The sequence below is a fragment of the Filicampus tigris genome, chromosome 13 (assembly GCF_054856515.1).
Source record: "Filicampus tigris isolate MCC_2025a chromosome 13, RoL_Ftig_1.0, whole genome shotgun sequence".
Classification (NCBI taxonomy): Eukaryota; Metazoa; Chordata; class Actinopteri; order Syngnathiformes; family Syngnathidae; genus Filicampus; species Filicampus tigris.
The window spans coordinates 7,828,714-7,844,541 of record NC_141229.1 but is presented as its reverse complement, the minus strand read 5'-3'; the positions used below and the strand labels follow the sequence as shown (position 1 = coordinate 7,844,541).

The window sequence follows — 15,828 nt, the reverse complement described above, 5'->3', positions numbered from 1 at the left end:
CGTAGTAAAAAGTGTGCAAGCAACTGAAGCTGACATTACATTATAGAGCGTAACACAACTTGGAGACTGTCTCTAGTGTGATGGGAAGCACATGTACTTCCCATCTTGTCACACTAGCGACTTACAACTCTTCTAACGCTACGCCAATGATTTTATTCACAACAGTACTCACCGTAATATGCTATATTCTTTATGCTCTGCATAGAACGACTCATACTAGTGCCAAACCGATGTGCTGAAAGAGGAGTTGGGACGCTTCAATAATGAGCTATCCGTCTGTCTGTGACTGTGTTGTAATTGTAAAATGTACCCCGTCAGGTGGAGATTGAGAAGCTGGACTACCACCACTTCCTACCGCTGCTCTTCGACGGCTTATGCGAGACGGCTCACCCGTACGAGTTCTTTGCCCGCCAGGGGATCCATGACATGCTTGAGCACGGCGGACCCAAGATTCAGCCGGTCATCCCGCAGCTCATCATCCCCATCAAGAGTGAGTCGAGGGAGGGCTTCTGAAACAAATGTTAATTTTTATTATAATAGGTGTAGTTGTGTTGTGAAATGAGTTTAAAGTAATATTACATTATTATTATGATGTGGATCATAGTTTTTTCCACATGCTCTAATCTTGACTACCCTGAGGATATTCATACATCACCTTCCACGGTGTATGGATTTTCACTTCACCACATTGCTTGTTTTTAGAATTGCATGGCGGACCAGAACAAATCCTCTCGATGAACATAAGAGTCCCTCAGGCAGTAAGTTGCCCACCTCTAGTCTACAGTTTAGCAAGTCCTATCTGCTTACTGATGTTCCTTTGTCCATAATTCTCAAATTTAGACCATATAAAAATCATTTTGTACCGTGTTTAAGTCCAAAAATCTACAGCATTAGTTCCCGTCCAAGAGAATCTTGCGACAAATTGCCCTGGTATAGTAAATATCATTATTTCCTCATGTCTGACTGACAGTCTTCTGATCCCTTTAAAAATTTACCACATCTTTAATGTAGCATTTCACTATTCAATTATTCACTGTATTGATATGTTGCATTACCCTTTAATCAGCCTGCTCTCGTCTGAGGCGGATCCAAATTTAGTATTTTGTTTGACAGAGTCGTTATCTTTGCGCTACCGTCATCTCTCCATTTAGCATCATGCGGTACATCTTGTCTTTGTTCACGTGTCTGTTTTAAAGATGAGACATTGTCATTTTGTTCCTTGTAGCAGTTAGTGTCTTCGTAATTAGTGGTCTTCACAATCATTCATTCATTCATTCATTATCCATACCGCTTCTCCTCACAAGGGTCGCGGGCGTGCTGGAGCCTATCCCAGCTGTCTTTGGGCAGTAGGCAGGGGACACCCTGAATTGGTTGCCAGCCAATCGCAGGGCACACAGAGACAAACATCCGCACTCACAATCACACCTAGGGGCAATTTAGACAGTCCAATCAACTTACCATGCATGTTTTTGGAATGTGGGAGGAAACCGGAGTACCCGGAGGAAACCCACGCAGGCACGGGGAGAACATGCAAACTCCACACAGGGAGGCCGGAGCCAGGATCGAACCCACGACCTCTGAACTGTGAGGCGGACGTGCTAACCAGTCGACCACCGTGCCGCCTCTTCACAATCAGTGTTTCATAATTAGCAATTTGCATTAAACCTCTCCATGATGTTATCGGATCATGTTTGAAAATCAAAAGCGAAAAATAAATGGGAAAAACGACTTACCCTTTGAAAACACCTGACAGGCATATGATGGAGACTCAGAATGTGACGTTTGTTGACAAGCCTCTGGTCATTTTCATGCCAGTCATTCGCTGGGTTTAGGTGCATGCTTTTTTACATTAGCATCTGCGTCACTAATTTTGTTTGACCCATATAAATCACACAAAAACATTTGAACTGCCCTCATCCACGATGTTGTGCAAAAGACGTATTATGGGAATTTTCAGTCTATGAACCACCGAATATCCGTGAATAATTGACACCCATCCAAAAGGCTTTGTTACCGCATATACACTAAAAGCTACCGTATGATGTGCAAAAAACAGTAAATAAGTGAGTTTTTGATTTGGTACTGGGCCGCATAGATAGAGTGGGAAAAATATATATATATATTTTATTTATTTTTGGAGGAGGAGAATATACATCCAGATGGGGAATATACGTCATCACGCCCCACCCTACCCCTTGGCGATGGGTTTTTGATTAGGAACATACAATTAAATAGGTGTCGTGGATTTTTGCTATTCGCATTCCCTAAGTCGACTGTAGCTGGAATGAATTCCCATTTCTCATTCATTCATACTGCGACACCTTCTATCACTCAACCGTATCACAGCAGCGGCCATGTGAGGTCCTCTCACGACGTAGCGGTCATACGTGAGTCTATTCTTATGCGAACTGTGAGGGTCAGCCGGAACAAGCCGCCTCTGAAAGCATGCTCGATAATCTGCTGCCAATGTCGCCACCTACTACTTTTAGCTGTGTTGTTGCCGCGCACGCCTGGTTTACGTTTCCACGTGTGCACACTCGAGTTGTCCGACAGAGGGAAAGGTCATCTCTCAAGGTGGAGGACCTCCAAAATAGACGATACAGCTATGTGGGCAGGGCAGCACGCGCTGGGTGGACAAAGAGGTTGTTGGGATCCAGCTTTTTATTTTAGCGCACACAAAATGTTTCTTTTGTACGGCACCACTGCCAAGTGGTCTGTCACTTTCAAAGTGGCAGCCTGTAAAGTAGCACCCTTTGAGCCCGGGAAAGTTGTCATGTCGCGGCCAGTTGGCTTGCGATGTGCACGTGAAGTGGCATGTTGGCATGGCAGCGGTACGACCAACTCTTTTTTTCCAGAAAGAAAAAAAAAGTTAAATCAATGTATTTTTTCAATGTAATTAACTAAATACAGTAGTTCCGTGACTCACATGGAAATGCCATGATTACATTATTACATACCAGTACCACACAAAAAAGAAAAATAGCCCCCTGCAGTATTGTGCTTTCTAAAAACCTACAGTCATAACATAATTAAATAGAATGTAAAGAATTAAATCGTTTGTGCGTCATGATTTCATGCGCCACTGCCCTTCGACATTGTGCTCCTTAAGTGCCTTGGTCACCAGGGAACAGTATAATACTAACAATCCTAAATCTGAAAATAAATACATTTGAGATTAAAAAGTGACTCAGTAAGATGCAGTAATATATGTCATTTTTTGCAGAGGATAAAAACGATATGCCTGTGAAAAGTGCTTTATTCACGTTAGCATTAAACTAGTGTTTTTTGCAAGTTCTGTGGTTTGCTTGAAGACACGAGTACTTCTCGTAGTTGTTATTGTTGAAAATCAAACTGGGGTGAATAGCTTCTAGATTTGACTGTTAGTCAGCAAAGCGGCAGATTATATCTAGAAAAAAACAGAAGAAGTATCACTGAACATCCGAACAGTCCCTTTCTTCTTTAAAATGCCAACAATGACAATGAAAATGTGTTTTTAGAGAGTAAAATAATGTATTTACAATTAATCACCAGTGCAACAATTTTACATTTGACAAACTACACAATATTTGCACGTAGTAGTAGTAGTAGTAGTAGTAGTACATAGTAGTGTGTGTGCATGCGTGCCATGTGTGTGCGAGTGTTTGTGTGTGTAGATGTGTGCATATGTATGTACGTAGAGCACATCATTTCTTGTAGTTCGAAATTTAAATAATCTGGGTTTTAATTTCTTTCTTTTCTGATTTTATTTCTTTTATGACACTCTTTGTAATAAATTTAATGCAACAAACACTTTGATCAATCACACGCTGCTTATAACGGTCGCAAATCCAAGGGTCCGCCATGTTTTACGAGTTTACACGTTGTTATGACACATGGTGATCTTATCCAAAAGAAACCCAGTGCTGACATCTGCTGGCCCTAGTTGTTTTTTTTATTTCTATTTTTTCTTTTTAACTTTCACAGCTAAACACTCAAGCCAGAGTTGGGAAACACTTTTCTCCAACCACTCATAACAAAAATGTAGCTGACAGCATTTGACATTGACCACGCTCCCCGTTAGGATTCCTGTTAGTGGCATTTCACATCGACACTCAAAGAATTAGCTTCCAATGGAAATTTACCTGAAACCTTTTGGAAATTTTCCACACCTTTACAACCCTACTGTTGTTGCATGTTTTTCCAGAAAATGTAGCTTTTCATACCATCTTGGGACATCAGACCAATTTATGGCATAAAAAGTCAGTTCCAACAGCACTGCCATTATGAAACACTGAATTGTGACAGTCAGTGTGATGCCGGCACTCTCTAATGTGGCATAAAGGAGCGAATGTGCCATCTTTCGTACGTTCATTTCACTGGATGCGCCCACTTTGCACACACATTATTCTATGGATTGATAGCCCTCAGCAGCTTTGCTCGTTTATGTTTGGGGAGCCCGAGCAAAGGTGACTGCTGCTTGTGAAAAGCAATACTTTGCGCTGATAATGGAATTTTAAATAACCCACTAGTTATTTAACTTTTTGGTTTATTAAATTAAAAAAAAAAAAAATCTTATCTTTCGGCATCCGCAAGGCAGCACTCCATGTCTCTGTTGCAGATTAATTACAAGGGCGGAAAAGGAGGATAGGAAAAAAAACAAAAAAAAAAGCTGTCTCTAGTCCAAAATGGCAACATATATATTTTTCTCCTCTGCTGACATTAATACACCTTCAATGTGGCTGCCAGCCTCTTATCTGCACAGCCACCGAGTCGCGTCGGGCTCTGGTGAATTTTGATGATGAATGCAGGTCACCCGGTGAGAATACACAATGAAGTAGTCCGCGCCTGACGTTACAGTATCATGAATTCTCCAAGACTTCACTTCCCCCTCGCCGTACGCCTTCCTTTAGCCTTAAAGCCACGATTATGTAGTCATTTCCCTTTAAATCATGTAACGCATGATGGTCGACAACCACAATGCATCCCACCAGGCATCCACCCGTTCCCGACAGTTCATCCACGCCTCCCTCTAATAGACTATTTTCCGATCAGGTAAATGAAACCTCGTAGTAACTGTAATTCTTCCACTTCATAGACTCTATTGCTGAGTCCATTTGAACTCCTCTGCCAACCAAAACAAAATCGCATCACATGACCAAACCCACAAAACAGGCGAGCTGTAATGTTTGCAGGATGAGCCTGTGGGCACTTTGATGCCTCCTGAGACAGATGAATATGTGTGGATTTTTCTGCTTAATTTGTATTCCACAAATATTAATCAAAATATCACGTGTCGGCACATCTTGTATTGTTTATGAACGGATGTTGAAGAGTTCACTGTTGAGCCTGTTTGAACCCTGTTGCTAACCGAAACAGCAGCGCTGAAGCAGGTAAACAGTCTCTCAGGTTAATTAAAGTGTGCAATATTAAAGATGACCGTGTGGTATGCAGTGACGGCATCATTAACGATGAATAACGTTCCAGTGGACTGACATATGGCCGCTTCACAACACAACCTTGTTTGTGTTGTGTATATTTAGCAACTCGTTGGCTTCATCCTTAAGAGAGAAAATATAGTAAACACCTTATGACCGCAACCTAGGAGTTTATTTTTCCATTTGTTAGATTGCGGGATTACAAACAAGCTACCAAAACAAATTTCTCAAAACTTTTTGTAAGTTAAAGAATGGGAAAAAAATATATTTTGGTGCGGATCCAAGTATGATTTATTTTTACGATTATAATTAAGTTGTTTGTGAATAATGCATGAATCTTAAATGCACAATTCTGGCATATGAACAGTGGCAGGTGGGTCTACAAAGTTGTAATTTGGCACTGATCCAAATTTGGAGTGTCACTCTGGTTGGGGATTTATTCAAGCAGAATGACACTCAGTCATTTTTTTTTTTTCCCCACCATAGTTATTGTTATGGTTATTTTTTTTATTTATTTTCACACTAAATATGAAACACGGCCTGGCATGAATGCTCGATTATGCTATTCAGATTTTACCTGACACAGGTTTTATAGCAGCAATAATACATCAGTACCCTCCTACACCCCCTTTCTTTCTACAGTTTTTTTCACCTTTCTTCCAGCAAGGCGAGAACGCTGATGAATAATTGAACGGTTCTGCGGTCCAAATGTCACAGCAGGGAAAATTGTTTGCGCTGGCTGGTAATTAGAATTTTATTGTTTGTTATGTAGGTTTCAAACTCCTGTCATCGCATATTCCACCTTATCACGGCGATGGCGGATATCTGCATGCGTGTCCGTCCGCCGGGGGGGGGGGGGGGCGGGGTGGAAACGCCGAGGACGAGGTGATGGGATGCAGCACCGTGGAATCAGTCACTCAGCATTGTCCTGTGTTGGGCTGAAAAAATAACATAGATCTAAGTCTAGTTTCGTCAATAAATACTGGATAGAAAATAAAAGCCTCCCTCACATATACTGCCGTTTCCCATTAGGGGGAAAAAAATACTTATGAATAATTATTTTATTAGAGGCTATTGTTCAGACACAGGCAAGAGTTAACTGTTGAGCCATATGTTGCTAACAAAAACAGATGAGTTGACTCTGCCGTGGTCCCACCGCAATTTGTGTGCATCCAGATTATATTGTATTTCCTCAAATAGTGGTCATCCTTCTAATAGATGCTCTGCTGCAATTAGTTGTTGAGTGTGTCATCAACTTAAAACACGGGCATTTAAGTGTTGACAAGTAAGCCCATTTGATTGCCATTGCTAACCAGTGTTCCGGCACACTGACGTGGTCATATACCGTATTTCCTCAAATAGTGTCCATTGTGCGAATATATGCCCTCCGCCAATTAGTCTGTGGTTATGTGAAAGAATACTGCTAAGACCATTTGATTCCCATCGCTAACCAAAACAGGGGCATCTTGTTGCATACACATGTATATAGTTTTCCCTCAACTTCGCTGCGCAGTATTAAAGATGATCTGAACGTTATCAAGAGAGTCTCTTTAAAAACAATTGATGACTCTGACACTTGGACGCTACACATTATGTGTGCGTTCATATTTCCTCAAATTGTGGCTATCGCTTGAATAGATGCCATGCCGCAATTAGTGACAACTAAATCTGCAATCGTTGTTTATCCATCCCTTTTTCCGTCAGGAGATGAAAACATAAATGTAACTATTTGCTCACAAATTATTGTGTTCTCACACGGAAGAGTGACTGCTAGATCCACTGGATTTTTCCACCCACGCTGTTTAATATTATTCGAATAATTACATACAAATACAGGACTCCCACATGATAGACACATCCACCCATCTGAAGTTGAGTAAATAAACACTCCCGAAATCCACCATGCAGTAGTTTATAGACCCCAAGCACCTTGACCTATTTGGCCTTTGGCTCATTCATGTACCGCCTCACATCAACCGGCTTTGACTCAGCATGGCGGGAGATTTGCAACTCTATTACAACCACGCTCCCCACCCGCAAGTCTTAATTAATGACGTGCTCGTCTTCAGTCGCTGAGGATTAGAGTCGGCATGCTGAGCCATGACTGCGAAGAGTAGGCAAACAGCGCCTGTAAACGAGACAAAACACATTTATCAATCTTTCCATCCATTCTCTACAGCGCTTAGCCTCACTAGGGTCACGGTTGAGCTGGAGCCCATAGCAGCTAACTGGTTGCTGTTAATCACTGGCACATACAGGGGGTATAAAAAGTCTACACACCCCTGTTCAAATGCTTGTTTTTGGTGATATAAAAGAAGAGACCATGATAAATAATTTTAAAACATTTGCCACCAGTCAACCCAAATATTTTCTTAAGAAGAATATGTTCTGTGCGGCCCCACGAAACACGGCATTCCGAATAATGTTGCGTTTGTGGAATATGAGTTAAGCAGTAAAAGCCACACATTTTTTTGGACATCTCGGGGCGGCCATTTTGTCACTTGCTTTCCCCTGAAAATCACAGTTGCTCAGGGCTCTGCTAACAAACCAATCATGGCTCAGCTTCAGATAACAGGTGAGTCGTGATTCGTCCTCAAAGCATAGAACATATTATTGAAAATCCTTTTTGGGGGTTGATTTCCTCTTTAACCTATTACTTGTCCAACTCAATGTGCAAATTGTCCAACATTTTTCAGGTTCTGTTGTACAAATGTAGAATACTGAAAGGCGACCAATTCTTTGAGAGATGGAACTTCATTTCCAGCAAAGACAGAAAAAATCCGCTTCATCTCGAAATTTGGCCACGTTATGAATAATTTGCGGCTTAACTTATTTTTGTTCTTTTTGCTTCTATCACAATATATTGCACTGCAGACTGCCTTGTGTGTATGTGTGTTGTGGCTTCAGTTGGTGCTCCATAAATATTTACATGTATCGGTACACCGCTATAATAACAACAACAGCAATAGTCGTACTACCACTCATTGCTCTTCATCATCTACTCAAAGAGCAAAGACATTTGGCTGTCATTGCTTTTGCGCTTTTGTCTATTGGAGGCCACTTTGAGATACTGTAGGTCGTGTGACAACATACTTACACTTACATCTCACACTATCTCTTTGAGCAACTACCATGTTCACGCACGTTTTATTAGCTGTAGTCCTGTTTTATTTATCTGATTTTGACCCGACTGTTTATTTTGTCAAGTTTTTTTTGTTTTGTTTTTGTTGCTGTAATATATTTCCAGCAAGTGCACGCTACGCATGCATAAGCAGTCTTGACGCACCAGCAGACTCTTCACAGAGGCGTACGTGAAATGACAATGCAGTGTTTCTCCAAAGAGAAATATTTGGTCTTCTAACGTTTGTTAGCGACTTCAAACCAAAATGGCAGACTTTCTGTGGCTTTGCTGTCATGGCTTCTTGATGCGTTTTTGTGGGTCTATTCACAATAGCTATGGTGATTACATTTCATTTAGCTAAGTGAAACACACACAACACGTTTGGGACCATATGGAGCTGACATATTAGAGTTCCCTTTTTTGTGGCAATTCACTGCTACATGCTCTGCCCACAGCCAATGAAATGAACATGTTTCTGAGACTTTTTTGTGGGTCTACTCATGATTGAAATATCAAACTCCGCTGCCGCGCTCCAGTAACGCACATGATGAAAGGTCAAATGGTTCGAAATTTACTACCACTAATCTGTCTAGTGTTCATGTTTCAAATTTGGAAGCAGTTGGACAAAATCTCTAAGACAAGTTTGTTTTCTAAAGGACCCCTAGGAATGACCAAAATATGTGCTTCAAACTATATTGGGAGGCGTCTTCCTACCAAATTTTGCTGAGAGAAACTGTCAGAGAGGGCTGAATTTTAGATACCAGTATTGAACCCAATTTAGGAGCATGTGCCAGAACCCTTCTGAATTTATTTTTACTAAGATCTACGCAGAAAGAATTTAGTTGAATATTTGAGTATATGAAAGCACTTAAAATGGCAATTAATTCAGCCTAACAATGACAATTTCAAGAGTGCCTTCGCACCACATGCTTGGGCCCGAATATCATAATACTGTCGGACATATTTAGCAACAAAGGCAAGTGAGTTTTTGCCACTTTAAGGTTGTTTTCCAACCCTCTCTGTCCGTCACATCCTTTTCTATGCCTCCCCCTGACATTTTGTTTTTTTCCCCCGCTTTCTTTCACCGAGTTTGTCGCCCGTGATCTCTCCCGCCCTTCGATTCTCCCACCACCTTTTCTTCTCCAGGGTAGGCGGAGATGGAGTTAAGTGCAGCTGAAGACCAAATAGCTTCGTGATTGGCTCTTATTAACTCTGACCTCGCCATTGGATTTGGTATCAGTGATTGCAGACAAGCCATTCTGAAAATGAGTGTTTTCTGTCTTTTAGCTAGAGTAAGTATTTGTATTCTGGACGCGATTAAGAAAAAAAACATTCACCTAAATAATGGGAATTGTGATAATCCATTCCAGAGACTTACAGTACACAGAACTAACTGGACAGACATTTTTTTTGGACTATTAGCATGCTTAACTGTCTTACAAAAAGTTGTAATAGTTTTGAATTTTTCATCGTAGTTAGTGTTTATTTCATTGTGACTTTAGTTTGTTAAAGTCAGTTACTTTTAATTTGTTTCATTAGTTCGTATTATTTTTAGTCTTCGTTTTTTTTTTTAATTATCAAAAATTAAAAAAAAAACCATTCATAACAAAAAAATATTTTAAAATGAACCCCAAAAGTTCATGAATGATATCAATTGACAAAGATGAAAAATATCTTTTCAAATATGTATAATTATAGTTAGTTTTATTTAGTTTTATAAATGTAAATATCGTTTAAGTATGTATTCACAATGCATCACTTTATCCAAATGTTGTTCTGTTTCTACAGCCTTAATCCCAAATGTATTAAATTCATTTTTGTGGAGGTAATTTGTGTCACAGATGACCGTTGTACATTTTTTTCACTTTCCTTTTGCATAAATGAAGTGTACACAATACATGCATACAGTCACTGTGAAAAAAGAAAAAAGTTGAGCACTGAAAAATGAAGAAATAAAACTCAACCTTTACATGAGCCTATTTCATTGTCAGGCTTAAAAAAATAAATAAACATTTTGGTCGAATTCCAACTTTTATGTCTTCACCAGCATTCCACTGTTGGTCCAACTTTGATTTCCTTTTGCTTTTTGACCTTCATAGTAGTTTTTGCCTTCCAGATGCCCTAAACACGAGGAACCGCCAAGTGATCTGCACCACCCTGAAAGTCCTGCAGCATCTGGTGATGTCTGCTGACACGGTGGGAGAAACTCTGGTGCCCTACTACCGACAAATCCTGCCCATCCTCAACATCTTCAAGAACATGAACAGTGAGTACTGACCATTACTCATCGATGACCGTTCCTGTTCCAATGGAGGATTGTCGGAATTCTCAATCTGTTTTTTTAAATATGAAATCAACCTCAACACATTTTTTTCAAGAATATGTTACCAACAGGCCCACTAGTTGAAACGCAGCATTCTGATTAATATTGCATGTGTGGAATATGAGTTAAGCAGCAAATTCCACCCGTTTTTAGCTATCTCCGGGGGCGGCCATTTTGTCTTGTGTCGACTGAAAATGACATCACAACTGCTCACAACAACCAATCACGGCTCAGCTTCACAAAACAGGTCAGCCGTGATTGGTCGTTACCTGACCCCTGGGTAGTTGCGATGTCATTTTCAGTCGACAGAAGTGAAAAAATGGCCGCCCCCAGAGATGGCTAAAAACGGGCGGGTTAATTCTTATTCCACAAACACAATATTTATCAGAATGCCCTGTTTCAATTAGTGGGCTTGCATAGAACATATTCTTGAAAAAAATATGTTTGGGTTGACTTCCTCATTAAGCGTCATCATACAACAGTATTTTTATATTTTGTGCTTGCGTTCATATACATTTAAAATGCTTTTGAAAAACATTCCTTAATGAATTAAATCGTGTTTAAAGGTTGCAGGAGGGGTAAAACTACAGAAAAAAATCTCTACAGTCTCTTTTGAATATATTCACATATAGCGAGTGGGTCTGTAATGTGTCCTCTGCAATGAACGGGGGTACACTGTAAACAGCTTCTGCTAGTGCTGCTCTCATGCGAGAATTGCAGCGCAGAGGAAAAATGTGACAAGGTTCAATTGTGTGTTTGCCACACAACTGCTCAGTTCTGGTAGTTCCTTTTGGTTGATTGAGCATATGATGCAGAGAGCCTTTTTTTTTTTGTCCACTCAGTGATAAGAATCACAGGTTTGTCTCCTCGGTAAGAAGTCCAACTGCATTGTTTGTCGAGCATTTGTCCTCTCTGAAAGCCTCCACCTGGCTGGCATGAGTTCCCGGAGAGATTGTCATCAGATGGGCAGGTCTCATTGTGTGGCGGTGATGTGAGTATTTAGCAGCGGAAAAAGCTCAGAGGCAGCGCCGACCCCAAACACCGCTCGACGCACAGTCAGTCAGATGTAAAGTGTGACATTGTGAATCAATCATAGCGTTAACAGGAGAAGACACAAGGCTTTAGTCCCTTAATCGATATCCAATTTAAATCTCTTGTCTCCCTAATTCGCGTACATAATCTGTTACCATTTGTTGAAAGGGAAGGAAGGAGCCTTCAAAGATAACTGTGAAAGACAAAGGGGGCGGGAGAGAAAATCCCGCCTTATTAGCACAAGGCCTTATGCAAATCCTCTCGGTAAATTAGCTGTCAAATCAAACCCCTAAACCATTTTGAAGCACGAGCTGTTCCGCCAGCGCGCAGGCTCAGCAGTCGGCCAAGTGAAGCCCACCAGGAATTGTTTAGCCCGGCCCTGGTAGCTACAGCGACCGGCCTCTCCTCCTGGTTCCCCTGCACGCCTGTGCATCAATTAAACCTGAGCCAACCTCTCACCTGGCAGGCGTCCCTGATATTGACCGTTCTCAGTCTGGGCCGGGGGAGCGGCCTGTGTAGCTGCCAGAGCACAGAACCGAATCTGTTTAACAAGGTCAGAGTGTTTGGTCGAGTTTACGGTGCGGAAAAGTTATCTCAAGTTGCTAGAACAACAAATGATACCGGATGGGTGCATTGAATTGAGGTTTGAAGAATAGATGAAATTGTTTGATTTGAGGGTGGATAGGTTTAAGGTGGATCTATTTAACGCAGTTTTTGGGTGGATGAATACAAGTTTGGTCAGTCAGATGGATGTATTTGAGTGTCGCACGGTTGTTGAATAAAAGATGGTTGGTTCAAATGATGGAAGGGTTTGATGGCTGAATGATGAATGGATGAAAGGTTGATCAATTCGATGGATGGATTTTAGGTATGGAGGATGGATGGATGGAAATCTGGTCGTTTTGATGAATGAATCTGGGATTTAAAGGGTAGTGGTTGGATGAATGAGTGATTGGTAGGTTCGATGGATTGAAGGATTTGATGGCTTATAGATGAATGACGAATGAAAAGTTGATCAGTCGTTGAAGGGTATGATTGATTAAAGGATGACTCGTTTGGAATCTATGCAAGCATTTTAGGGTTTGAGAGGTGGATGAATGCAAGCTTGGTCAATTCCATGAATTGATAGATTTAAAGGTTGAAGAGTGGATAGATGAAAGGTTGGTTAGTTGAGTGGATGGATCGATGAATGATTTAAGGCTTAAATAACATGGTCGGTTCAATGAATTGATGGGTACTTCCTAGGCTTGAAGGTTGGATATATTGAAAGGACGGTTGCTTTGATGGATGGATGGATTATTTGAGTGTTGAAGGGTGGATAAATGACGGGTTGGTTGACTGGTTGATAGATGGAAGGTTGACTCTTCAATGGATGACTGCATTTAAAGAGTGGGTGAAAGGTTGGTCGGTTTGATGAAATGCTTGATTTGAAGAGTGGACGGATAAAAGGTTTGTCTGATGAGTGGATATTTTTTGTTTACAGGGTGGATGAAAAGTTGGTCAGTTCGGCTTGTAGAGTTGATGACTAAATAATTGGTTGTTCAAAGGACGTGCAGACGAATTTAAGGGTTGAAGATTGTATGGATGAATTTCACAGTTTTAGGGTTGATGAAAGAAGTGTTTGTTTAGTTGTTGGATTGATAGATTTAAGGTTTGACAGTGGATGAATGAAAGGTTGGTTAGTTCCATGGATCAGTGATTTGGAGGGTTAGGAGCTATCAATGATAGGTTTGTTGGAAGGTTGTTTTTTCAGGTATGCCTCTCTCCTATTGTATGTTTTATTTGCATGCAAGTCAAAGCTTCCTTTGAGGTCCCTATATGACCTAATGCCGTTTATACACCCCCACCTCCATCCCATCCTCGGCGGCTATTGCGGAACAAGTGAGTGTGCCACCTCTTGCAAAAACAGGCACATCTATTGTTAACGCTGGAAGACCAACTAATCCTTTAGGTTCTCCCACACCCTGACTCCCAGAACTTGCATGGCATCCCTCTAATCTCCTGAGTCACAACAGCTCCACTGTCCAGTATGTGCAGACGTGTTTGTGCATCTGTCATGAATGCAGCTGTTGTGATCCCCCTCATGCAGCTGCTGAATTCGGTGTCAAATGAGGCCCGGGCGTTGTGTACAATGCCCACCATCCACTGGCTGGATTCTTTCATACATGCACAGAAAAAGACGTACAATGGCACTCTGTCCTCGTTTACGGCTCCGCGCCCTGACCCTTTCCATTTTCCTCCTCTGTTGTTCAGGCTATGAATCAATATGCTGACAACCACTGCTGTGGGGTCAGGGCTACAGTCAGATATCACCGGCATCTCATCGCGGGACAGATCCCCCTAGGCCACGTTCACACACTCCGACAGTGTGGTCCCGCTCGGAGACAAGGTTGCGACCCGTTAAATTGGCCTGTATATGGGCCTTATCGCTGCTATTTTTCCGCTGTCAGAGTTGGACCCTAAGCCATCGCCAAAAACAGACTCTCAAGTGTCCTTTCACTCAAGAGAACCAGACCCCCGATAAGCAGAACAGACTCGCGACCCATACAGTTCCAGGAACAGCTCTGTTGTTCTGTGAGGGAAGAAAACAAAAACTGTGGCTGTTTAACTGCGGGTAGCCGACTGACACACTCATGCATCATTTTGAAGAGCACAATAATAAGCAATCACATTTCACCCGCATCCTTGATGTACCCTGTTGTCTCCAGGATCAGCTCTCACTGCCTTTTGTTTGCTTTGCGCCTTTCTTTGCATTAGCTGTGAGAAACACGTCAAGGACGGCGTAGGGATTCCTCCAGTGTGATTTGCACGCTCCTCTTGTTTGCTTGCTGTGATGAATCTTGGCCCTAATGAAATGCAACAACATTTCCTGTGAAGTAGATACGTGCTCGCTCATCCGGCAAATTCTTCCTCGGAGCGCAGACGAGGAAGGTACTCATCTGCCGCACATCATCCTGGGAAGGGAAATGGGGAGTTTGTGGGGTAAAGCAGAGATACACAAAATATAGGATAAGGAGAAACTCAGTGAAAACTGCTTCAGCCGGAAATATAGTACATCCATAATTTTATATTGAGGATTCTCAACGTTTGTTATGGAATTAGTGAGAACGTCTAAGACAGGGGTGTCCAAACTTTTTCCTCCAAGGGTTACCTAATAAAAAAACCAAAGGATACAATGTCTAATCATCAAGCAAGCCAAAACCAGTCAATCAAGTAATTGCATTGCATTATTTATATATTAATGTTTTGTTAAAAACTGATACCTGAACAACTTTGTTTAAGGCAAATATTTGAGGATTTTAGAAGATTTGGGGGTGGTCAGAGACCCTGTAACCCACCAGAAAATACCAAAACCTACACTGAACACCAGCCGAATCCCATCTCTACTTTCTGAACCAGTTACTTGGGAATCATTCATGTGATATGTTCACAATTTGGACCTTGACACAGCGCAGAAAGTCGAAGAAACCATTTTTCTTGTAAAAATCAATTACCTTTAATCGCCACAGTGTTATGAAGAGAAATGTTGCGAGTTAAGTAGGAAATAGTTAATTTAGAAAAGCTCTACAAGATATAAACAAATATATTAGTAGCACATGTCATTTTTACTATATGCCACAGGCCGCTTAAAAATGGATGGCACAAGTGGCCCCCGGGCCATAGTTTCAATAGACCTGTTCTAAGAGAAAATAATTGTCAAGTTGGACATGAAAGACACAATCTTTTTAAATGCACTTCATTATCCAACATCAATAGCTTATGACTCTGACTGACTATTACAGCTGACTTCGGACAATATGTAGGGTAAACCCGGGACTATTCACCAAGCGATTACAGGGCACATATAGACAAACAGGCACATACGGACCAACAACCATTTACCCCCACATTCACACCTATCGACAATTTGAATTTACGAACCTAACATGTATGTTTTT

The 15,828-nt window shown here is 41.3% G+C and overlaps 1 protein-coding gene across 4 annotated transcripts in view; it reads left to right on the top strand.

Annotated features, from left to right (window-relative positions):
* Positions 1-15,828, top strand: part of pacrg (PARK2 co-regulated) — a 226,836-nt gene that overhangs the window by 153,530 nt on the left and 57,478 nt on the right. For all 4 annotated transcript variants that reach the window (XM_086050320.1, XM_086050318.1, XM_086050317.1 and 1 more), the window contains 2 exons: positions 319-490; positions 10,652-10,801. In XM_086050320.1, coding sequence (XP_085906446.1) covers positions 319-490; positions 10,652-10,801 — 322 coding nt within the window. The remainder of the gene's footprint in view (positions 1-318; positions 491-10,651; positions 10,802-15,828) is intronic.